The 25,556-nt window shown below is 34.8% G+C and overlaps 1 protein-coding gene across 3 annotated transcripts; it reads left to right on the forward strand.

Moving 5' to 3' along the window:
• LOC149801161 (citramalyl-CoA lyase, mitochondrial-like) lies at nucleotides 1-18,769 on the forward strand. Of its 3 annotated transcripts, XM_089955183.1 has the most exons (8): nucleotides 247-304; nucleotides 966-1,174; nucleotides 5,884-6,172; nucleotides 8,897-9,085; nucleotides 11,699-11,897; nucleotides 14,430-14,543; nucleotides 16,191-16,369; nucleotides 18,306-18,769. In XM_089955183.1, the coding sequence occupies exons 3-8, from the start codon at nucleotides 5,885-5,887 to the stop codon at nucleotides 18,402-18,404; spliced, it is 1,068 nt and encodes a 355-aa protein (XP_089811309.1). In that variant the 5' UTR covers nucleotides 247-304; nucleotides 966-1,174; nucleotide 5,884; the 3' UTR covers nucleotides 18,405-18,769. The 3 variants fall into 3 exon arrangements, with proteins under 3 accessions (XP_089811308.1, XP_089811310.1, XP_089811309.1); XM_089955182.1 differs by lacking the exons at nucleotides 247-304; nucleotides 966-1,174 and adding an exon at nucleotides 1-109; XM_089955184.1 differs by lacking the exon at nucleotides 966-1,174 and having other exon boundaries at nucleotides 226-304.
• The last annotated feature ends 6,787 nt before the right edge of the window (nucleotides 18,770-25,556 follow it).

A 25,556-nucleotide genomic window follows, 5' to 3' on the forward strand; every position in this document is an offset into this window, starting at 1 on the left:
AAGGGAGGTTACTCGCGAACAACAGTACATCTAAACCGACTGTGCATAGTAGACAAAAACTTCAGTAATCTCTTATTTTTCAAGAGGACCTATTATAGAATATTGTTAGGTAATACAAAAGGGCAATTGCATTTTGGATTTTAACAAATGCTGACATTGTTTATTTTCAGTGTCAAGGCTAAAGCCTCACCTTGGTGTTTATTTTATAACCTTACACCAGTCAAGGATTTGTTTGACCGGGCAACATTACGTTGTACATTTTGCAAATCAAACTTAATCGTTAAAATGCCAAAGACACTATACTGTAAACATGGAAACACTTTATTGCTCATCTGTCAAAAGAGTTGTCTTTTTTCGTCATTTATTTTCTATGTTAAAATTCCGTTGTTATTATATCCCAAATTGATGTTATTGCTCTTAGTTTAAAATATTTTATTTCATAAATTTGTATTTGAAGATTACAAGAAGTAAAGGATTAGAAGGAAAGCCAATAATGATATTCTAATTATTGCTTCAGACCAATATTCAGATTAACTCTCATAATTATCACAAAAGAGTAGTATGCTGTCTCATTTTATATCACACAATGAACATGGTGAGAGGTCCACTCGTAGTACTGTAAATTATTCATCACTGTTCTAAATAATAATAATAATATTAAGAAGAAGAAAAACATTTTATTCAGACTACAATATATAGACATATTCAGGAGATCAAATAAAAAGCATAGAAGTTGAAGAAAAACAAACCCACATACAATGCTAATTTATTCAAGCAAAAAAAATCCAGAAGCTATACTGTGCTTAGTCCTACAATGTAAGACATATCACATGTTATTTATGTTTTAGTGCTATGACCGCGATGCCCAAAACATAAATATCAGTGTTGAGGCCTTACATGTAAGAATCTACTGTGCTTTGGAGACTATAGTGTGTGAAAATCCATTTTCTGTTTTTAATCATCAGCGGCATTCAACAACACTGAGATGGTTTTGCAATGTATATAAAATGTCCAGTGGACCCGTAGCATTACCAGCTGAATAGGACTGGTTACAATTTTGAGGAGGTGATGGAATACCCACGCAAAAAAACCAGTGACTGGAGAATGTCTCAATCCCTATAGACAAAATATGAATAATCCAGACAAATCCTAACGTAAACAAAAGTTTGTACAGGTGATGCCCATGTAACTTTAAAAAGTTCTGTAATAATTTGCAGGGTACATGGTACCTATGATTATCTCTTTGTAACAATTTACACTTATATTTTGTACCAGAGCATGGTACCAAGTCATATTTATAACATTAAACCCAGGATCATCAATATTTACCTTTCATGGTAATTTCAAAATTAATTTGATATTGTTATTCTTTTCTTCTTCTTATATCAAGTATTGAAGCAACATGCGTATGTTTTTAGGTTTTTTGTATACCACCTCACCCCCCAACGGAATACAAATTTCCCTTCCTGTAAAGTGTCACAAATTATCAGTTCTTTACTGCCTACATGCCACAATGTGCCATGTGACAAACATGATTTTTGACTCCAAAATGTCTCCAAAATGGTTGTGTTTTGAGAAACACAATTTTCAGTAATCTTAGAGGATAATTTTTTTTAGAGATTTGTTGACAACCACTATATATGTCCAGAGCATGCGGTCTGTATAAATATTAAACAGTCCTGCTTAGAACCTATGTGAAACTGTATAAACATTAAACAGTCCTGCTTAGAACCTGTGTAAAACTATACAGCTGATTATCACATAGTCATTTAAAATGTAAGGTGCTTAGAGATAAGAAACCATCATTTGACAGATTATTTAATTGGCTGAGAATTGCCAGAATGATTATGTGCTGTGGGAAAGCCCATTGGGCCAATCTGCACCGGTAAAGTACACTAATTGGAACAACCTAAATTGTATGAGTTAAGTATAATAGAGATGCATGTTGAAGAACAAAAGTTATTACACATCATTGCCTTGAATGAGAAAGTCATTACACATCATTGCCTTGAATGAGAAAGTCATTACACATCATTGCCTTGAATGAGAAAGCCATTACACATCATTGCCTTGAATGAGAAAGTCATTACACATCATTGCCTTGAATGAGAAAGTCATTACACATCATTGCCTTGAATGAGAAAGTCATTACACATCATTGCCTTGAATGAGAAAGCCATTACACATCATTGCCTTGAATGAATGTTATTACACATCATTGCCTTGAATGAAAATGTTTAATTGCAAGTTTGTAAAACAAAACATGATTATTTCAGTTGACAGAATAGTGGTTTATTTTTTATAGCAAGACCTCCGAATGCATGTATGATTTAGGAAAAGATGAACCATCTGTGAAAAGACCAGAGCCCACCAAAACTTAACATTTCTGACCTGAATGTAGCTTGACTTTATGAAGCATAGCAGCCAGAGGGAGCATTTCACACTACAAACACCATATTGACAGTAGTCATTCTGGAGTATATGACATAACAGAACAACACAATCCGTTTACCGCTCCCTCACTACAGTACACATGCAAATAAAATAATTTTCTAACCTGAGAAATATCCACAGATCTTTACAGAAGTATGAACATCCAGTCTGTCATAAGTGGCACTGGAACAACTTTTTCCCCACAATCTTTTTAAAATCTATGTGATGTTTTGTCTTGACTTAGCAGCAGCTTCTCATGTTAAGCTCTGATATATTAGTGTATGAAAAGCATAACCCTACTACTAATTCACATGCTACTTACCATGTAGACTTGTTGATGCCCAATTGCAAACAATGGAGACTTTGATATGCCATCATGTAATGCACCAACAAATCAGGGTCTGTTTTGTTTTGATGATTACTCCTGACAAATTGCCTGGACCCAAATCTGCTGGCACATTGTGCTACTGGTCTGGATCTATGCTATTAGACTTATAAGCAAGTATATATATAGTAATATTGTTTGATAGGTGTAATAAAAAAAATTATTGATAGAGAGAATAATTTATGGATAAAACAGGTTATGTACCCTTATATTATTCTTTATTTTCACTTTTTTATGACATTAGCGGAAACTGTGTATCATCATGTATTGGAGTGATATTTTTATTATCCCTATGAGGAACTGACCAATTTATTTTCTGTGCAGGGCAGACATGATATTTTTATTTTTTTTTAATTATGTTTTCAGAGAGCTTGAAAATATATTGTTGCTCTAATTTGTTGAACAATCTCCATTTTTTCATATTAGTTGAAGAAAAAAAACCAATTATCTCAAGGTAAATAGAAAAAAAAAACCTGGCTCAAAAGAATCTCAGGCCCACACAAGAAAATGAAATGATTTATCCATGACAATTTCCACAGCAACAGTACTTCATGATTTCCAGTATTATCACAGACTGAGGAAAAACAAAGAATAAGATAAAACGTACCTTAAGTTTTATTGTTGTTTAGTCTTCAATGTTATTCTGTGTCAAAAAACAATATTGTGTTTCATGTAGGGTGTTGTGGGTAAATAACATTATTTATTTTTAAAGTAGTAAGATGACTCTAACTTGGTCTCTTGGCAAGCAGAAAATTTTTCTGGTCTTCTGAAATATATCCTTCCAAAATGAATTGATATTTTTTTTTATATAATTTTAGCATATTTGTCTGCCCTATAGTTATGTGTGTGTATGTGTGTGTGTATATATATATATATATATATATATATATATATATATATATATATATGACATTTGGGGTAGCCAAGTAGTTTGAGGTGCTTGCTGTTAAAGGTTAGTCATTACTGACATCTTACCTTAGTTTGCATGGATTTTCAATTCAAGTCTTGGACTTGGCCACTATGGGTATGTGAGAAAGCTTTCCAGTAGCTTCCCATGGGTTGTTTGTTCTTCCTAGAATTTTCACAGGTTCTTCCTTCCCAAGTTATACTGACCACCGGGTATTGCCTATTATGTGGTGCAAAATGGCATTATGCCCATAACAAACAACCAACTGTAAAACATTCTCAGGGCATCCTTAAACTGAGCCTTAAATATCCTTTTCAGATCACTATGAAAATCCACTTACAACTTGCCATTATTAGCTCTACTGGTCAAAGACAAGAAAAGCTTATGTGAGGATCTGTTGCCCATCATCTGTCTATCTTTTAGCATAAATTTCCCATACTACTTGGAGGATTGCCATGAAATTTTACACATACATCCCATGGTCTTCTGGGTAAAAAATGAAAATATAGCACCAGTTGGAGATCTAATATAGCAGTGACTGTGGTCATAGCACCAGTTGGAGATCTAATATAGCAGTGACTGTGGTCATCTTGAAATCTTGTTGTCACTACTTATTATTCATGGATGGCCAGATCAGTTTGAAAATGGCACCTGTCTGACACTAGCATGGTGGCCTCCAAAGTCATCTTGAAAATAAATCTTGTTTGTTATTGCTGCTTCTCCAGTATAAAAGGTCAGATTAACATAGGAGATGGTTCTTTCCAGGGTTTTCCGGGTTCTTCCTCCACCATTAATACTGGCCGCCATGTATAGTCTATCGTGCTGAAAAATGGTGTTAAACCCCACAACAACAACAACAACATTAACATAGGAAGAGAAAGTCAGATTGACATGGGAACAGAAAGTCAGACTGACATAGGTTTTTCTCCATAGAATTGTTATAATCTCTAGTCGGTGCTAAATGAAAATGGTGCAAGTCTGATGCCTAGTTTTTTAAAGCTAAATGCTGATAAAGATCGTTGTGACCATATACCACTAGGAGCAGATGTAGATTATTGAGAGACAGTAGAAATGAATAGTACAATAGAAATGAATAGTACAGTAGAAATGAATAGTACCTCTTCTGTAATTTTCAAGATATTTTAATGAAACTTTAGCCAGCTATATATCTTGACTTGCATAGTCAGTTGTACACTACTGCCTCAGGATCAGACTGATAATGTACATCATTGGCCTGTGTTTTTTATCCATGCTTTTGCTTTTGAAACCCATACTGATATTTCGATGAAGCATTAGTTAAGTTCACACCTTAATTATACAGTAGTTATATCAAGAGCTCAAAGGTCCAGGAGGAAATTATTGACAAGACTCTGTTCTTGTTGCTCATGTCAAGATCCTAAGCACTGCCCTTTTTTAAATTTGAAATGAGATTTATTCAGTTGTTATGCTTTGTATAGAAAATATTCTTTTTTAAAGACAACAAATATGACAAGACTAGAATAGAATATGAATTAATCCCCAAAAAATAGAGAAACTGGTATGTATTTGACAGATCAAACATCCTTTCAAGGCAAAAATTGATGACACATTTTATGGCAGACAAACATTGTGACTGCCCCAAATGTATTCTAACAAATGATGAACTGCTACATGATGTCAGTGAGTCTGATCTGTTAGCCATTAGCTAATCTGTATGTGTCTTTGATCTTTTACAAAACTAAAAAGATTTTGACAGTTAGCATAGCTATCTGCCTTTACACAGCCAAAACAATTTCTTTTAAAAATTTTACAATTGTTAGAAATAACACAATTACCGTAAGAGAAATTAGACAGCACAAGCCTCTGCACTTACATGAAAATCAAATTAGCATTTATTGATTTGTTAGAACCTAGATCATATTTTGTTAGTAAATAAAGCATGAGTTTTGTCATCAGAATCATAAGCTACAAAAAACATATTTTTCTTTTCTCATCATGACATTGCTGGGGGTGGGTGGACACATAATATTAACCATGATCATCCATATGTCCATCATAACTTTGTCAAAGTTTTTGTTTAGATCATATCATAAATGTGTTGGAACAACCTTTTTTATTTACACATTTCTATTTTTCCCAATAATACAGGCATTATTGCATAAAAAATATATCCTTTCAGGATGGTGTTGATAAGAAGGCTTTTCCCATCAATTAGGCCCACTTCAGCTGTCATGAGTTACCTCCCTTGTGTGTTACATGCAAGAGGACCCCATTACAGTGGCAACTTTACCCCCAGCCTCCCATTGTGCAGCAGTAGTGATGTCTACCCCATGAATAGAAAGTATGTTCCAAGGAGAGCTGTGTTGTACGTCCCAGGGAATGATGAAAGAAAACTATCTAAAATCCCAAGCCTTAATGTAGATTGTGCAGTGATGGACTGTGAAGACGGTGTAGCCTTGAACAGAAAGGTTCTCATACCTCTTTATTGAAAGATATACATGTCATCCTTTATTCAGACATCATATATTTGGCATTAAAAAGATAGAAACTATATATCAGCATTGTACTATTATTTTAAAGTACATCCTTTTTTGTCATTGATTTCGCATGTAAGGTCATTTTTAACTCTTTCACTGTTGTTGGGCATCCTTTATTAACAGTCATTTAATCCACTTATATGTTGAAAATAATGAAAGATCCCTATGAGATTATGAGTAAAATTGTGTATGTTTTGTACTAAATGAAAGATCCCTATGAGATTATGAGTAAAATTTTGTATGTTTTGTACTAAATGAAAGATCCCTATGAGATTATGAGTAAAATTTTGTATGTTTTGTACTAAATGAATTATCCCTATGAGATTGTGAGTAAAATTTTGTATGTTTTGTACTAAATGAAAGATCCCTATGAGATTATGAGTAAAATTTTGTATGTTTTGTACTAAATTAAATATCCCTATGAGATTGTGAGTAAAATTTTGTATGTTTTGTACTAAATGAAAGATCCCTATGAGATTATGAGTAAAATTTTATATGTTTTGTACTAAATGAAAGATCCCTATGAGATTATGAGTAAAATTTTGTATGTTTTATACTAAATGAAAGATCCCTATGAGATTATGAGTAAAATTTTGTATGTTTTGTACTAAATGAAAGATCCCTATGAGATTATGAGTAAAATTTTGTATGTTTTGTACTAAATGAAAGATCCCTATGAGATTATGAGTAAAATTTTGTATGTTTTGTACTAAATGCAAGTCCAATTATTCACATTTTGACATTACCAGTTCTAGCATAGAAATAATTACTGTGATCTAGAAAATATACTATATACTCATTTAATAAGTCAAATCAAACTGCGGACAACAAAGATCCTGACCTGCCATACTATAATGTGCCTGCAAATCAGGACCATACCCATGTTATACAGGGGGTTGTGATACATCAAGTGTCTTTCTTGTGATGGAGGACCATACCCATATTATACGACGGGTTGTATATTGAGGTGGCTTTATAGTGATGGAGGACCATACCCAAGTTATACAGGGGGTTGTGATACATTGAGTGTAATTGTTGTGATGGAGGACCATACCCATATTATACGACGGGTTGTATATTGAGGTGGCTTTATAGTGATGGAGGACCATACCCATATTATACAGGGGGTTGTGATACATCAAGTGTCTTTCTTGTGATGGAGGACCATACCCATATTATACGACAGGTTGTATATTGAGGTGGCTTTATAGTGATGGAGGACCATACCCAAGTTATACGAGGGGTTGTGATACATTTAGTGTCTTTTTTGTGATGGAGGACCATACCCATGTTATATGAGGGGTTGTGATACATCGAGTGTCTTTTTTGTGATGGAGGACCATACCCAAGTTATACAGGGGGTTGTGATACATTGAGTGTCTTTCTTGTGATGGAGGACCATACCCATGTTATATGAGTGGCTGTTGTTTATTGAGGGACTTTATAGTGATGGAGGACCATCCCCATGTTATACGAGGGGTTGTGATACACTGAGTGGCTTTTTGTGTTGGAGAACCATACCCATGTTATACGAGGGGTTGTGATACATTGAGTGGCTTTTCTGTGATGGAGGACCATACCCATGTTATACAAGGGGCTGTGATACATTGAGTGGCTTTTTTATGTTGGAGGACCATACCTATGTTATACGAGGGGTTGTGATACATTGAGTGGCTTTTTTTGTGTTGGAGAACCATACCCATGTTATATGAGGGGTTGTGATACATTGAGTGGCTTTTTTTGTGTTGGAGAACCATACCCATGTTATACGAGGGGTTGTGATACATTGAGTGGCTTTTTTGTGATGGAGTACCACACCCATGTTATACGAGGGGTTGTGATACATTGAGTGGCTTTTTTGTGATGGAGGACCACATCCATGTTATATGAGGGGTTGTGATACATTGAGTGGCTTTCTTTGTGTTGGAGAACCATACCCATGTTATATGAGGGGTTGTGATACATTGAGTGGCTTTTTTGTGATGGAGGACTATACCCATGTTATACAAGGGGTTGTTGTATATTGAGGGGCTTTATAGTGATGGAGGACTATACCCATATTATACGAGGGGTTGTGATACATTGAGTGGCATTTTTTGTGATGGTGGACCATACCCATGTTATACGAAAGGTTGTGATATATTGAGTGGCTTTTTTGTGATGGTGGACCATAACCATGTTATACGAGGGGTTGTTGTATATTGAGGGGCTTTATAGTGGAGGACCATACCCATGTTATACAAGGGGTTGTTTTATGTTGAGGGGGCTTTATAGTGATGGAGGACTATACCCATGTTATACGAGGGGTTGTGATACATTGAGTGGCATTTTTTGTGATGGAGGACCACACCCATGTTATACGAGGGGTTGTTTTATATTGAAGGGGCTTGATAGTGATGGAGGACGATACCCATGTTATACTAGGGGTTGTTGTATATTGAGGGGCTTTATAGTGGAGGACCATACCCATGTTATACGAGGGGTTGTTTTATATTGAGGGGGCTTTATAGTGATGGAGGACTATACCCATGTTATACGAGGGGTTGTGATACATTGAGTGGCTTTTTTGTGATGGAGGACTGCACTATTACTGTAGAATAAATTAAGATTAAACCATAAAAAGCCTCTTTTAGCTGAAACACAGTTTAATTTCAGGTTGAGGCAAGGGAGACAATTTGCAGGATGCTGGACAAGTTGAATTTTGGCCGGTCTGAGTGTTGTGTGAGATTCAATTCTGTCAGTAGTGGGCTGATGGAGGAGGATATTAAGGCAGTATTTAGTGCAGGGAAACTCCCTCAGACAATAATGATACCTAAGGTGAACAGTGTCCAGGAGCTACAAGTAGTAAGTACAGACAGGATACTAGAATTTAACATTATGTCCCCTGTCCTTTTACACAATTTTCCAAAATAGTACATGTTTAGAAAATCAATATAGTTACATGCACAGTGCTTTCCATTTACCCAAACTACACCCAAAAGTAACAAAGCCAGTGGAGTATTAACTTAAACGCACCCAAATTTTCTGCGGGAAAACAGTTGCACATTGAAAAACCAAGAGTCCATCAAAGGGAATGAATTTCTGCTGGCTAATAAGAATTACATGTATTAGGAATTCAAGTTATGACCATTTCTTTTTTTAATTGCTGTTGAAACCAGCTCTATAATTCTTGAGTGGTACGATTTTCACATTAAGCTCTGTGGCACCATATTGGATATAATATTGGCACCAGTTTCATTCAAGACAGACTGGACACAGAAGACTTTTGGTGAAAACTCCATACTGATACATCCATCCATTCAGGAGAATTAGATACAAGATTTTAAACATGTTCATTGCAGCAGCCGTTTTTTGAGGTTTTTTCATTCAAGACCAGATTGGTATAATTATAATCCATCACGATGTGACTTTCCATTTAGCAATATAAAGATTTTCAAAAAGCCTGCCCTATGGCCATATTTGATTATTTTCATTTAGTACCAGTTAGATATCATAAGAAGTCCTATGGTGAAATCCTAATGCTGATGTGACTTTCCATTTACAAGCAATAACTAAGATTTTCAAGATGGCCATTGTGGAGGCCATATTGGATATCAGATCAGCACAGTTTTATTTTAGAGTGACTTGGTACCATTGGAGGTCTTCAGTGAAAACCCCATGCTGATATCACTTTACATTCAAGAGGAACAGCAAAAACAAGATTTTCAAGATGACCAGTGTGGTAGCCATAAGATGACCAGTGTGGTAGCCATAAGGCTGTCTGACAAACTAGACATCATAGGAAGTGTTCTGGTAAAATACCAGATATGACTTTTTGTTCAGTATAAGTAGCAATAGCACGATTTTAATGAGGGCTCCCATAGCAGTTTTACTGGCATCAGATTGACACCCTTTCTTTCAAAACCAACTACTGAGATATATAAAGTCTGTTAGTGAAAACCCCAATTTGACATGATTTTCGAGATGGCTGTCATGGTGGCAGATATTGAATATCAGATGAATCCCATTTGTATCTGGTACCAGCTAGACACTGTAAGAGGTATTTTAGTGAAAACTCCATGCTTATTAGACCATTTAGGAGTAGCAATAACAAGATTTTCAAGACGGCTGCTGTGGCAACCATATTGGATGCATTAGCAATATTATGTTTTTTTGGGACCAAGTAGACCTTGAAACAGTTGTGTTTGTAAAGTTTTATGGCGATTCTCTGACAGGAATATAAACAGGTCCAAGTTGAAGTGCTGTTGTGAGTAACAAAAAATTGAATACAAAAGCATAGTTTTATGTACAAGCTTTAGTAAATAAAAAAAGTTATTTTTAAACAATGCAGTTTACTTTCTTTACTGATATGAATAAAAATGTCCAATAGTCTTGAATGTTCTTTGTTTTCACTGTCACAGGACTGGAGAGTAATATAACTGAAGTTAAATCAACCTTTAAATTTGTTGTACCACAGTATAGGGTGTTGTCTAAATCTGGGAACTTTAAATAGGTTGAACATATTATTCCTGTATCCCAATCACGTTCGACCCAATTTGTTTTCCAGTGTTCTTTAAATGTGTGAACACGACATTTTACACTTTGTTTAAGAAACAGTCATGAGACTGCAGAAGAATATTTTTAATTTCCATTTCTTGGACAAGTTGAATGTCCAAGGGACTTCTGCAGAGTTTATCTTTTGGGTCCAACTGGAAAAATTGCAGGTCCCGTACCTCAGACCACCATTGCTTTCAGGCTCTGCCATGATATTTGCAGCTCTGACTTGTGTCCTTTGTTCATTTTTTATAGTGCAGAAATTGAATGAGCTGTAGCACCATGACCTTGAAATGAAATCATACTAACAAGATAAGTCACTGTTTTCAATTTTTTTGGCAGAATAAGAAAAATGACTAAAAACTATAAATTTATATCACTCACAACAGTAACCCATTGGCCTAAATGTTTTAGCTAATTGCATAAGAACCAATCATATTCAGTCTCTCAATCAAGGAGAGTTTCTATCTAGCTGGCCTTATCAGAATTAAAATGCATGTCACAGAGTACATTTGATGGAAACCTTGTTTCAGGGTAACATTCAGTCATAGGTTTCAGACAAACATGAAACATTTAGACAAACTCATCATTGGAAATGTTGGATGAAAAGTCGCTACTTTGAAACAGTTGCTGGACTTCAACTGAAAGGTTGTGGATTCAGATCCTACCATGAAATCAACCTGGATTGGCTGATGTGGCATGTCCTTTGGCAAGGCACATTACTCCATTTTGTCTCAGAATAACCTACTTGTGGTACTGTGCTGTAAAACATCAAAATCAAATAATACCGAGTCATTTATAGAATCATTTATTTTATGAGCTATACTTTCAAGGTTACTTTGTGTAGGGGACATTAAAAGTCATATTAAAACAAAACCATTGTTAATTTTTACACGTTTAAAGACAAGTGAATACTTTTTCCAGCTAAGCAAGCTGCTCGATTCCTCATTATGTGATCGGGATATTGTGGAAAAGCTGTCATTGGTGATATTCATTGAAAGCGCCCTGGCCTTGCTGGATCTCAAAGACATCTGTAGGAAGGGAGTGGAATTATCTTTCAAGTCCAAGACATTCAGCCTTGATGGACTTGTGTTTGGATCAGATGATTTCTGTGCAGATATTGGTATGGACCTTTCTTCCAGACTTAAAATACTGTGTATTGCATGAACTCAGATGGGAACATTGTTTACACTTGCTTGCTGTGTATTGCATGCGCTCAGATGGGAACATCATATACACTAATGTTTTCTGTATTGCTTGCACTCAGATGGAAACATATACACTTGTTTGCTGTGTATTGCATGCACTCAGATGGGAACATCACTTATTCTTCTTTACTTTTTATTGCATGTGCTCCGATGGGAACATCATTTACACATGGGAACATCGTTATCACATGGGAACATCATTATCACATGGGAACATCATTTACACTTGTTTGCTGTTTCATACTTTGCCATTATCTTTCTATTTGGAGTAGTAGAGCATTAATAACATAGATTCAGGTGGTTATGCTGTTGTACATCATGGTCTGTTCTAGAACTGAAAATTTAGGACTGCAATTCACCCATCCAGTTGAAAAAGGGTTCAGATGTTTCTGAATCAAGAAGGGTTAATTGAAGAATTAAAATCAGACTTGAAATTGTGATGCATGACTTTCATACATTCCAATTGATTTTCATGAATTCCTGTTGATTTTTTACACATTCCTCTTGACTTTCATGTATTACTCTTGACTTTTTACACATTCATGTTGACTTTTCATGCAGTCCTCTTAACTTTCATGTATTCCTGTTGATTTTCATGCATTCCTGCTGACTATTGACTTGTATACATTCCTGTTGACTTTCATGCACTCCTGTTGATTTTAATGCAGTTCTGTTGATTTTCATGTATTCCTGTTGACTTTCATGCATTCCTGCTGACTTTCATGCATTTCTGCTGATTTTCATGCACTCCTGTTGATTTTCATGCACTCCTGTTGATTTTAATGCAGTCCTGTTGACTTTCATGCATTCCTGTTGATTTTCATGCATTCCAATGACTATTGACTTTCATGCATTCCTGTTGACTTGTATGCATTCCTATTGATTTTCATGCACTCCTGTTGATTTTAATGCAGTTCTGTTGATTTTCATGTATTCCTGTTGATTTTCATGCATTCCAATGACTATTGACTTTCATGCATTCCTGTTGACTTGTATGCATTCCTATTGATTTTCATGCACTCCTGTTGATTTTCTTGCAATCCTGTTGATCTTTTATGTAGTTTTTTAGAAACTGGCATAAATACAGCTATGACTCTTCTAGAAATATACTCTGGTGTGAGAGCAGAATGAGGCACTGTTGATATTTAATCCTTCTAGTGCCCATTTAATTCATTTTGAGATAATATGAATAACAACAAAAGAGACAAAATTTGTACAAATACACAATGCCATTTAATTAATGATTAATTCATTGTAAAAATAATTAAGAAAATATGAGTATTATTACACTAAACAGTGTTAGCATTGAGTAAATACTAAAGACAAATGAGAACAAGATTTGGAATGGAAACTTCCATGATGCAGCTCTTTTCAGATTAACCAGATATTAAGACATGTTAATGTTTTCATGAGTTACTTGAGGAGATGATAAAACATTTACTGTGTTCTATAATAATACAGTACAGACAACAAAGTTAAGGTGTCATTCTTGCTCACTTTTTAGCACTACTGATGCATTATATACTTCAATTGACCTTTGTCCCTCTAAAATGCTGTGTCCTCCAAAGTTGGATGATGGGGGACAAAGTGTCTTGCTTTTGAATCTTAAGTGCAACACCATTGTGAAAAACTTCATATCTAGGTCAAACTTTCCTCCTTGAGTCATTACAGAGTCTATTGTGACACACTTTCACAGTACTGCTTGATAAGGCCAATTTACAGCTCTTTTGTTTATGTGAATATTATATTAAACATGGAGGATCAGTGGGTAATATTAGACCCTAGCAATATACATGCATTTATCAGTACTAAGATGTAGACAGGTTCTTGCTCTATTTGTCAAAGTTTATAGTCACTGCTCCTTCTGAACTACTTGAAAGATTGCCACGAAACTTCCCAAACATTTTCACTCTAAACCCTGTAGTGCCAATTATACAATCAGTATTTCCACCATGGCAGCCATCTTGAAAATCTTTTTATTATTTCAGTTCCAGAATGGATTGTAATGTTCACAAGAGGTTTTCATTAAATTACTTCTTCATATGCTTTCTAGTTGGTCTTAAATTAAAATGGTGCTGCTCCAATTTGGCTGACATGGTGGCCATCTTGTTACACCTATTCTTCTTGAAGTGATGGTTGTATCAAAATGGGATTTTGAAGTGATGGTTGTATCAAAATGGGATTTTGAAGTGATGGTTGTATCAAAATGGGATTTTGAAGTGATGGTTGTATCAACATGGGATTTTGAAGTGATGGTTGTATCAACATGGGATTTTTAACTGATGGTTGTATCAACATGAGATTTTGAACTGATGGTTGTATCAACATGGGATTTTAAACTGATGGTTGTATCAACATGGGATTTTCAATCAAATTAATATTATCAGCATTGTGTTTTACATGTGTCTTATTTAAGAAATGTAATGTGACTCTAAAAAAATTTGTAGGTGCTGTACGAAGCAAAGACTCTAGGGAGCTACTGTATGCCAGACAGAAGGTTGTCACCGCAGCCAAAGCTTTCAGACTACAGGCTATAGACATGGTGCATATTGACTACAAAGGTATTAATTACTGTAAAACCGGTCTTAGTGGTATTAATTACACTGTAACCAGTCTTAGTAAACAAAGGTATTAATTACTGTAAAACCAGTCTTAGTGGTATTAATTACACTGTAACCTGTCTTAGTAAACAAAGGTATTAATTACTGTAAAACCAGTCTTAGTGGTATTAATTACACTGTAACCTGTCTTAGTAAACAAAAGTATAAATTACAGTCTAACCAGTCTTTGTAAACAATGCTAATTACAGTGTAACTAGTCTTAGTAAATAAGGGCATAGCATAACCTGTCTTAGTAAACAAATCTATTAATTACAGTGCAACCTAGTAAATAAAGGTATTGCTTATTGTGTAAACAGACTTACTCAGCAAAAGTACTAATCACAGTGTCAAACAATCTTAGCAAAGGTATAATTATAGTGTCAAACAATCTTAGCAAAGGTATAATTACATTACAGTCTTATTAAACATCCAAATTTAATAGAAAACTGTGCTTATTTTATTTTGCTTTCATATTTAACGTCTGTTGTGTGACACCTGTTCACAAAATATACAATTCTATGGTCCCTTTAGGGTCTTTGATAGGTTTTACTTTATAATGATTTAATGTAATGACCATGCATTATGTATGGTAGTAAATTTAAATAAAGTTTCATATCTTTCAAAAAAGAAAAAAACATTTCTGTTAATCTACCGCAGATTTCTAATGTAGACTGACAAGTTAAATGCAATTCAGTTTCATATTAACAGTACACGATTGTGAACTCTGAAGTGTTTGGATTTTGTTATTCTGAACTTAATGTATATTTTATTAGCCTATTTTTAATCTGATTTTAAGTTTGAATTTATTTTGTGTTACAACAAATTTTGTCAACTTTATGATCGTCTGTCAGTGGCATTTATGCATAATTTGGTACTGGAGGTGGAGGACACTGTAGAAAACCATCTACATCGTAAAATACACGATTGAGACTGTAAGATTAGTAGTGACAATGTCTGTTCGACCATCTGCATGAAAATCTTTTTCAGATGATTTGTTTCTTCGTGTTTTTCAAATGGTTTCGTCTCCTATTTGGACCAATTATTTGTCTTTGGACATGTTACATAATGGTTTACCTGGAAAAATTTACAACTTTTTAATTAAAACCTGTTTAAATTTTAATGATGAGACCATGTTCTCACACGTCTTCTTAATTTGAGTGAACCTTGAGCTCAATTCATGTAAGAGTACAATGACAAACATTTGATTATATTTACAGATTAAAAAATGTGAATTTAGTACTTTAAGAAATGATGATAAGCCATTCATATTTTTTTAAATGTTGACCAAAATTACGTTGTTTGCATAGTATTTGAGGTTGTTTGACTACTTAATTGGACTGGTTGGCCTGGTGTCAGGATAATGTGACTGGGTGGGGCATCATGCTATATGTCTGCGACATGATGCCCCAGTGCTAGACATCACTATAAACTGTCACACTGCAGACGTCGTAGGGATATGGCTGAAAAATTGTTAAAGCTACATTAAAAATCCAAATCACACACACACACACACACACACACACACTACTTAATTGACGACTTTCATGTTAAGAGGGCCATAGTACCAAGTATTTATAGCATTCAGGGCTAAGAGTTTCTTCTATTTAGATCAGGAATCTCTGCGACAGCAGGCAGTTGAGGGAGCTAGTATGGGGTACACAGGAAAGCAGGTGATCCATCCATCACAAATTGAAATTGTACAGGAAGCATTCTGCCCAAATCAGGAAAAAATTCAGTGGGCAAGGGAGCTTATTCAGGCCTTTGAACAACATCAGACATCAGGGAAGGTTCGTAGCAGTCTCCTCTAATAGGGCAATGGTGCTATGATTTAAATGTTGACTAGGTGACATGTATAAGAATTGAGAAAATTAATGGATAATGCATTTTATGAAAAAGCTTTTCCTTTAGTATTTTTAACTACCATATATACTTACCAATGCAAACAACATAGACCATGATCTGCTATCACATAATACCACAGCAGGACAGGGTCTTCCGTGTTGTTTGTTTTACTTGATAATTCTAACAAACTTCATATTTCCAGCTCTGCTGGCACATTATGCATTTGTCTATGCTGTTTTTTATTGGAATCAACCTAAAAATAAGTATAAATGGACTGACAGGTTTTTTTAAAGCTGGGACCATGTTATCAAGTAAATGTGATTGAAATGTATAAATTGAAGGTCACAATTGCATATGATGAAAAAAAAATTGAAGTACAGTACAATTTTCAGTAACTCAAACATTAGTAACTTGGTTTCTCAGCATCATTGAAAAACACACAATCCTGGTGGAAAGAATTCCACTACCCAGGATTACAAGGTCCAGGCATCGGTTAATTTTGGGGAGGAGGAAGAGATGCCATCTTTTCTGCTTCTTCTCCAATTGGTCAGCAAAGACCTTGGCACCATAAGGTATTTTACTTGGAAAGTCAGGTTCCAGTGACTTCCACTTCTTGCTGGTATCATATGCACTCCAACACCTTCAGTACGGACCTTCTGGTTCATGACAAGAATTTTGCTGCTGTCCATATGTCGGTCCCATTGTACTACAAAGTGGATAAGATCATGTTCTAATCTGGTTCAGATCATGGTGACAATCTCTGTGTTAGTTTTGGCCTCACTGGCAATCTTCGGGCTTGCCAAACAATCCAACAATTGCCACGTCTGGGACCCAACAGCTAAGATCACTCAGGTCCATAACTAAGCAGCTCACAATAATATGACCAATGCCTTCAGTCAGTTTAGACCTAATCCAACACGACAAATGTCAACATTGATTAAGCCATGCCATACTCCTGCTTTATGGACATTTGTATCTCCTTTGTTTTTGGGAGGATGAATTTAAGAATTTCAGAGGCAAGCAGCTGAGGAACTACCTCACCAACTTGCCACTCCCCCTGCACAGGCATTTGGATCCTCTCAGCCCTGCCAGTGTGAAGTATCTTCAGTTCAGATCAGATGGTTTGGGGGTTCTCTTGACACAAACAGGCTTTGTAGCCAAAAACAGTTACCATCCATCAGTAACCAAAGAGTCGTCATTTGCTCCCACTCTTCCATAGACAGGTTGAAAACATCAGCCATGATCTGGTTTGCACTCTTGAAATGTACAGAGACAAGTCTTGGCACGTGCAAATGCATCTTCATCCTGATGAAAGCTTGAAAACAGGACATCACCAATCAAGCCCTTGCTCTGTGGCTGAAATGGGTTATACAGTTGGTGTACTCTGAGGTCTCACAAGACCAGAGCTGTCTCATGAATATTACAACTCATGAGATTCGAGCCATCTCTGCATGCCTTGCATTTGAACGTAACATTTCAATCCAAGATATAGTGGAAGCCATTGGCTGGCATGCAGAGTCAACCTTCTTGAATTTCTTTCTCTGAGATTTAGTATCACAGAGACAAACCTTGAATCTGGTCAGGCTGGTGATGGCAGCATTGACAGCCACCTGGCCCAACTAAATCAAACAATGCAGCCTGTTAGTTTCACTGGATTTGCCAATGAAATTTTGTAGATTTCAACATCATTGTCTTAACCTTTGATAGGAGACAGGTCAAGGGACCCTATGTTGTGTTGCTTATGCAAATAGGAGAAGAGATTATCATTCACATGGGGAATCCAGCTTTTCTTCCCCTGAAGGATACCCAAGGTATAGGTCAGATGCTCAACATTCCGTCCTCCTGTGTTTACTTATTCTCCTATTTTGATTCTATTCACAGGGTGCTTTCACATTCAGAGGAGAAATGATTGATATGCCATTACTTTTACAAGCAAAAAATATTGTCCAGCTGGCAGAGAGCATCCAGACCAAGAGTTAGTTCAGGTATCTTCACCGTGGACATATTGCTGTGTGTCTTGTATATGACAGCTTCCTGCTTCAATTTGGATGATAATGCTACACAAGGTCCAGAGATAGTGCTAGACATATTGGAACACACCATCATAAATTAATGCATTCTGATTTGCTGACAGTGTTGATACATTTTACAACAGAGGTAATATTCTCTTGGCAATGAGAGACTGTCTACTGAAACAGTACAATCTTTGGAAATTACAAAGGGGCATAAGTAGAGATATGGAATATATAGCAAGACCTGCCAACCCTTATGATTTGACTGCAAGTCTTATGGAAATCACATGTAAAATATGGACTTAGACAATAAAGTAAACATTATGAAAATAGGATTGTTGCTGTAAAATCTAGATACTGGCTTATCTGTGTTTTTGGTTTGAATCCAGGTTTCATGCTAGATACAGGTGAGTTGGTCAGGGAACCAGATTAACTTTACAGGAGTAACTCAGCTGTTTTAAACTGCACATATTTTTTCACACAAAATGTCTGCATGAGCAAACTGTTCCTTTATAGCATTTTCTAAAAATGGCATTTAACAAGCAGTATATGTTCAAGGTGATAGGGACAATAAGCCTTTTAAAAAGTTTTAATACTACAGAAGAATAAACATGAATATTTGGATTGGGGAGGGGGAATGCAGGAAGGGCAACAGTTACATTTATTGGACATCATGAGCTTATTTGAGCATGTCTCATGGCATGAGAGATGATTACCATCGTCACGTGAAATTTCACAACAAAGCCACGGATTGCATAAGTTCAACGATAGCAAGAAGCCATTAAACTCCATACGGTTTGGAGGTGCAGTTTGTCAAACTGTACTGGAGGTAATTCAAGTTTGAATGTACTTTACAAATTTTAAGTTTAACATAATGTTTGCCATCATTGCATCAGATCACACTTCTCACTTTTTAAAGCATGTTTTCCAGCAGGGCATGCTGTTTTGTTGCACCTTACTGAAAACTGGCCTAGCTTACAGAAAACAAATAGAATGCCTTACTGAAATGATTTTATTAGATCGGCAGGTCTCTATAGCAGATGACATTTCTTGTTGTCTGTTGTCAGGAAGACATTGTTTGCAACATAAAAGATAAAAAGTCACAGAACTTAGAAATAAGAATGTTGATTGACTGGATATACACTCAATGACATGCACAACTCTACATCCAAACAAGCTGGCCTAGATTTTTTAAATTTTTAAAGTAAACAACTAAATTTTACTCAAAATGTAACTTGGTAAAAGTAATAGCTCCACTACCCAAAGAAAAGGGTTAAAAATTGACAAAAATATTCTACAGGATAAAAATAGCCAGACATTTGCATTTAATTATCACAAACAGCTATGGAGATATTTTATCCCAAAGTCTAGAGTAAATTATCATCCACTGTTTTTAAAGTTTATCAGTTCATAGTATGTTGTCTATCAGGCTTCCTAATGAAATGTTGCATATCACATGATAAACTCTCTACTTATGATTGGCTGTCAATATGGATTTAGTTTAGAAGATACATTTCCCCATTGGCTATTGGCAGGTATTTCTTATAGGGCATATTTCCCATGACTTTGCAACACTTTACCAGCCTACATTCATTACACATGTTCCAGCACGTGATATTGCCACATGCCAACTTTATATGATGTTCTTGACAACATGTGATTTTCTAAACATTGCATTGCTTTCTGCCTTTGAAGCAGTTAATTCAGTGTTGTCTGATGGTGAAAAGTGCCCTTGACAAATGCAGCTTCAGCTAGGCACTAACCTCCACCAAACAATTCTGTGAACATTTCTCTCCAGAGAAGGAATCATCAAACAGTTACCTTTATAAGGCTCTGTAAAACTCCTGAGAAACCCAGAGGCACAGTTCCCAATTAAGGTGTTAAAAATACTGACTTAATTAATTAGCAACTGTTACATGTCAGCTGTACCTTTTCTGATCATTGAACTGTTTATTACAGGATCCGTAGGGGACCTTGAAAACCTTGAAAAATGCATTTGTCCTTCAGGGCCTTGAAAACACCTTTAAAAGTCAAACTTTTGTCTGGGCACCTTGAAAAGCCTTGATTTTATTGAAACCTAAAGAAATTAATAAATAGTTTCATTTTGCAGATTTAAATATGAATAAAGAGAGAGAGAAAAAAATTATCTATCACAAAGTTTGTCCCAGAATGGAAATTTCCACAACTGGCCACTACGCAGTTGTACGTTTTGAACTTCTGGATGTTGCCATGGTTTAAATTTGAATCATTTGTAAGCTTTGAAATGGCTTGCTCTCGATTCCAACTTCAGTAGCTAGTCAAGGAAAAATGTAAAGTTTGGTTTATGAGATCTTTCACAGATGGCTTTGCAAAATGCAAATTATGCCAGATGGCTATTTATTTGCATGCAGTGGGAGAGAGTGTTCTATGGTCACATGCAGCTCAAAAAAAAGAAACCTAGCTCTCATAAATTACATAATTGTGGCTAAGACAGCAAAACAAGAAGAAGCCTTAAGCATGGAATTTTTTGATGAAAGAAATATGTCTGCGAACACGGAGCTTCAAGTTTTAAAAAAGAAACTGTATTTAGTCTTAATTATGAAATTTGTTAGATCCGGATCTTTTTTTTTTTTGGGATTGATTGCAAATAGGACAGACAATAATTGCAATGAGCAAGATAAATCTAATAATATAGAATACAGCTGAGAGAAATATTAATATATCTAATATGAAATAGTTTAAAATATCAATATGCTGTTTTTAAATAAGTGATAATATAAAAAAACATTTTTGTTACTTTTTTTGTTTTATGGGGTGGGTTGGGGTATAAACGACAAGACCTCAGTACAGGAACCCACATTAATTTAGATTTTTTCCATGAATTTAATATTCATAGGTGGTTTCAGATGGGTTTACAGCAGGGTTTCACTTTAGAAAGTATATTGTTATTCAGAGTTCATTTTCATAGTTGTAATTATTGAATGGGGGTCCTATTAAGTCTTCCCATGACAGGCTACCGTTGAAAGGGGTTTTTCTACCAATAAAGAGTGTGAAGATGTAAATATGAAGGAAAAGACTGGTTACAAGTAGAGTGAGGATTGACAGTGTAAGAAATGCTCGTGGAATTCACCAAATTGATATAACACCAAAAATGCTTATAAATGCAGGCAGTGCTTACAGTAGGTACGGCATATACATGTACTTGGATGAACAGAGGAAAAACCTTGAGCAAGAGAGAAGAGGATGCAAAAGAAAGCACTGGATGAGGAAATAGCAGAGTTAGAGGAGAGTCCCATATGAAAATTTAAATTATCAAATAGTTTGAGGAAAAGTGTTAAGGATAAAATCATTGAACTTGGAGCTCTTGAAACACAGTTTGATGACAATCTACAAGAACTGAAAAATTTACTTTAAAATATTTTGGACTTTGTAAATAGTGTAGTGTTATTAGAGTCAAATGAACATTGTTCAGTGACTATACATTATTCTAATGCCCAGATGTAGGATGTTTAGTATTAATGGGAATAACATCAGTGACTGTACATTATTCTAATGCCCAGATGTAGGATGTTTAGTATTAATGGGAATGACATCAGTGACTGTACATTATTCTAATGCCCAGATGTAAGATGTTCAGTATTAATGGGAATGACATCAGTGACTGTACATTATTCTAATGCCCAGATGTAAGATGTTTAGTATTAATGGGAATGACATCAGTGACTGTACATTATTCTAATGCCCAGATGTAAGATGTTTAGTATTAATGGGAATGACATCAGTGACTGTACATTATTCTAATGCCCAGATGTAAGATGTTTAGTATTAATGGGAATGACATCAGTGACTGTACATTATTCTAATGCCCAGATGTAAGATGTTTAGTATTAATGGGAATGACATCAGTGACTGTACATTATTCTAATGCCCAGATGTAAGATGTTTAGTATTAATGGGAATGACATCAGTGACTGTACATTAATCTAATGCCCAGATTAAGATGTTTAGTATTAATGGGAATGACATCAGTGACTGTACATTATTCTAATGCCCAGATGTAGGATGTTTAGTATTAATGGGAATGACATCAGTGACTGTACATTATTCTAATGCCCAGATGTAAGATGTTTAGTATTAATGGGAATGACATCAGTGACTGTACATTATTCTAATGCCCAGATGTAAGATGTTTAGTATTAATGGGAATGACATCAGTGACTGTACATTATTCTAATGCCCAGATGTAAGATGTTTAGTATTAATGGGAATGACATCAGTGACTGTACATTAATCTAATGCCCAGATGTAGGGTGTTTAGTATTAATGGGAATAACATCAGTGACTGTACATTAATTTAATGCCCAGATGTAAGATGTTTAGTATTAATGGGAATGACATCAGTGACTGTACATTATTCTAATGCCCAGATGTAAGATGTTTAGTATTAATGGGAATGACATCAGTGACTGTACATTAATCTAATGCCCAGATGTAGGATGTTTAGTATTAATGGGAATGACATCAGTGACTGTACATTATTCTAATGCCCAGATGTAGGATGTTTAGTATTAATGGGAATAACATCAGTGACTGTACATTATTCTAATGCCCAGATGTAAGATGTTTAGTATTAATGGGAATGACATCAGTGACTGTACATTATTCTAATGCCCAGATGTAAGATGTTTAGTATTAATGGGAATGACATCAGTGACTGTACATTATTCTAATGCCCAGATGTAAGATGTTTAGTATTAATGGGAATGACATCAGTGACTGTACATTATTCTAATGCCCAGATGTAAGATGTTTAGTATTAATGGGAATGACATCAATGATAATACTCTTGACTTCATGATTTTTTTTTAATTGTAAGAAATGTTCCTCATATGAAGTAATAGTAAGTAGTAACTTGTGTGTACATACAGTTTAATTTATGAATCCTTTAAAATTAATGTAATAATGCACCTTGAAAAACATGATTTTGAAACTTGAAAAACCTGAATTTTTTTTACAGAAATATGCTACTAACCCTGTTATTAAAAAGTATCAACAAATGAAGCAACATAATCAGCCAGTTAAATGCCTGCTGAATAGGACATCAATTCATATAGTGTATTTCATCTGCTGTAGCCATGCCTGGTAAATGTGGAAAGTAATTAACTTAGTATTTCATCTGCTGTAGCCATAAATTTGGAATTGACTTATCTAGTGCAATTTTACTATTGATTTCAATCACAATAACTAAAAATAAATTGTAATCAAAAAGGTTTGATTTAAATTTTTTTAAATAATTTGTTTTTCTAAAAGATTCTTTGGGACTTTACATGCACACTATGTGTGCTGAGAAGTTTGACAATATGTTATTTTCTTTCTGAAAGTAAATATAAATTTTTTCTCATGAGATTTTTCATTTGTGCTTTACTTTGGATAGATAGTCCTGCATTAACTTGCACATAGACACCACATTAGCTCAGTGGCTGGAGTATTGGACTCATAATAGAAGGTTTTCATTTTCAACCCTGCCTGGGTCATTTGCTTGGTGTGTACTTGGAGAAGTATTTTCCCTTTTCTTCAGCATGATATAAACAATGAAAGAAAAATAAAAAATACATCAATTAATTAAATGTAATATAAATTTAATGTGGATATTGTACTCTATATCATGGATAATGTCGCAAAAACTCAAAGATTGCTCAGTAAAACTTAAATGAGTCATACATATATTGCTCAACATTCACACATAACAACTTTCTCATGCAATCCCACTTCAACACATTTCCTTGTATGTAACCTTGGAAAGTTGAAATGACCAAAATCTCAAACCAAAAATGTGGCTTGCAAAACTACCAAGTTTTTTAAAGGATCATTTGATGAAAATACTAATTACATGCATGTGTGATGTGAACCCCTCTTTTGATAAATATTACTTAGCACACTTTTAATCCATCAAATTATAAATTCTTATATATTTGGAACACTTGCATTTTATCGCAATTCCTTACACGATGATTGGAAAATTTGCATTTTATTATATACTGTATTTTAAAAAGATAGTACAAAAATTTTAGGACTTATTTTATTTTGTTCATCTGAGGAATACAAACTCACATGTTAATCATTATACATTTTCTGAAAAGCAGCCATTTTTCTACATCATATACAAATATATTTTCATTTCGAGTGATTATAATGTATATATACTTTTTTTAAGGCATTTTTATATAATTTCTTTGGTGCCAAGCATAAGGCTGCAAATGAGCATGATTCTTGCAAGTCTGACCATCAGAAATCAGTACATGTTGCATCTAGTTTTCATGAAGGAAAAGATTGAGATTAGTGAATGAATCATGGAATATTATATTCTCATTGGCTGAAGAAAAAAACAATCTAACATTATTAACTTTAAGCACATGGTGTCACTTCTATGAAAGAAAAAGTGCAGCAGTTACCCAAGGGACAGAACTTTTGGGAATTTCGATCCTGAACATGTTCTGGAGAATTATTTAAAGTGTTGTTTAAGAAGAAATTGAACATAGTATGCTGTGATGCATAAAAATGAAATGAAAAAAGTGGATGGAATGTAGTCAGTTGTATCTTCTTCCAGTATCTTGGAAACTTCAATGATGTTGTTTAAAGATAAAAAGAAAAAGTGAATGGAATGTGTTCATTTGTTTCTTATTCAGTGTCTTGGAAAAATTATTGATTTTGTTTAAAGATGAAATTAAAAAAAGTGAATAGAATGTTCATTTGTTTCTTATTCAGTGTCTTGGAAAAATTATTGATTTGGTTTAAAGATGAAATTAAAAAAAGTGAATAGAATATGGTCATTTGTTTCTTCTTTCAATGTCTTGGAAAATTTAAGGATTTTGTTTAGAGATGAAATGAAAACATATCAATAACTATTACAGTTATTAACTGCCCTATTTATTCAATTAATTTATTATAACACTATTTCAAAATGAATGAGTACATGCATACATACATACATACACAACAATGCACACATAATGTTCTGAATTGCATGGGGGAAAGAAAGGCATTATTATTGGGACTCTTATGTTTAAGGCAGGAACTGCAACTTTTTCCAAAGAAACAGTCCTGGACTGCAACTTTCAAAATCCTTTGGAGAAACCCGAGA

The sequence above is a fragment of the Sinohyriopsis cumingii genome, chromosome 4, assembly GCF_028554795.1.
Source record: "Sinohyriopsis cumingii isolate HCF-2022 chromosome 4, ASM2855479v2, whole genome shotgun sequence".
In the NCBI taxonomy this organism is placed as follows: Eukaryota; Metazoa; Mollusca; class Bivalvia; order Unionida; family Unionidae; genus Sinohyriopsis; species Sinohyriopsis cumingii.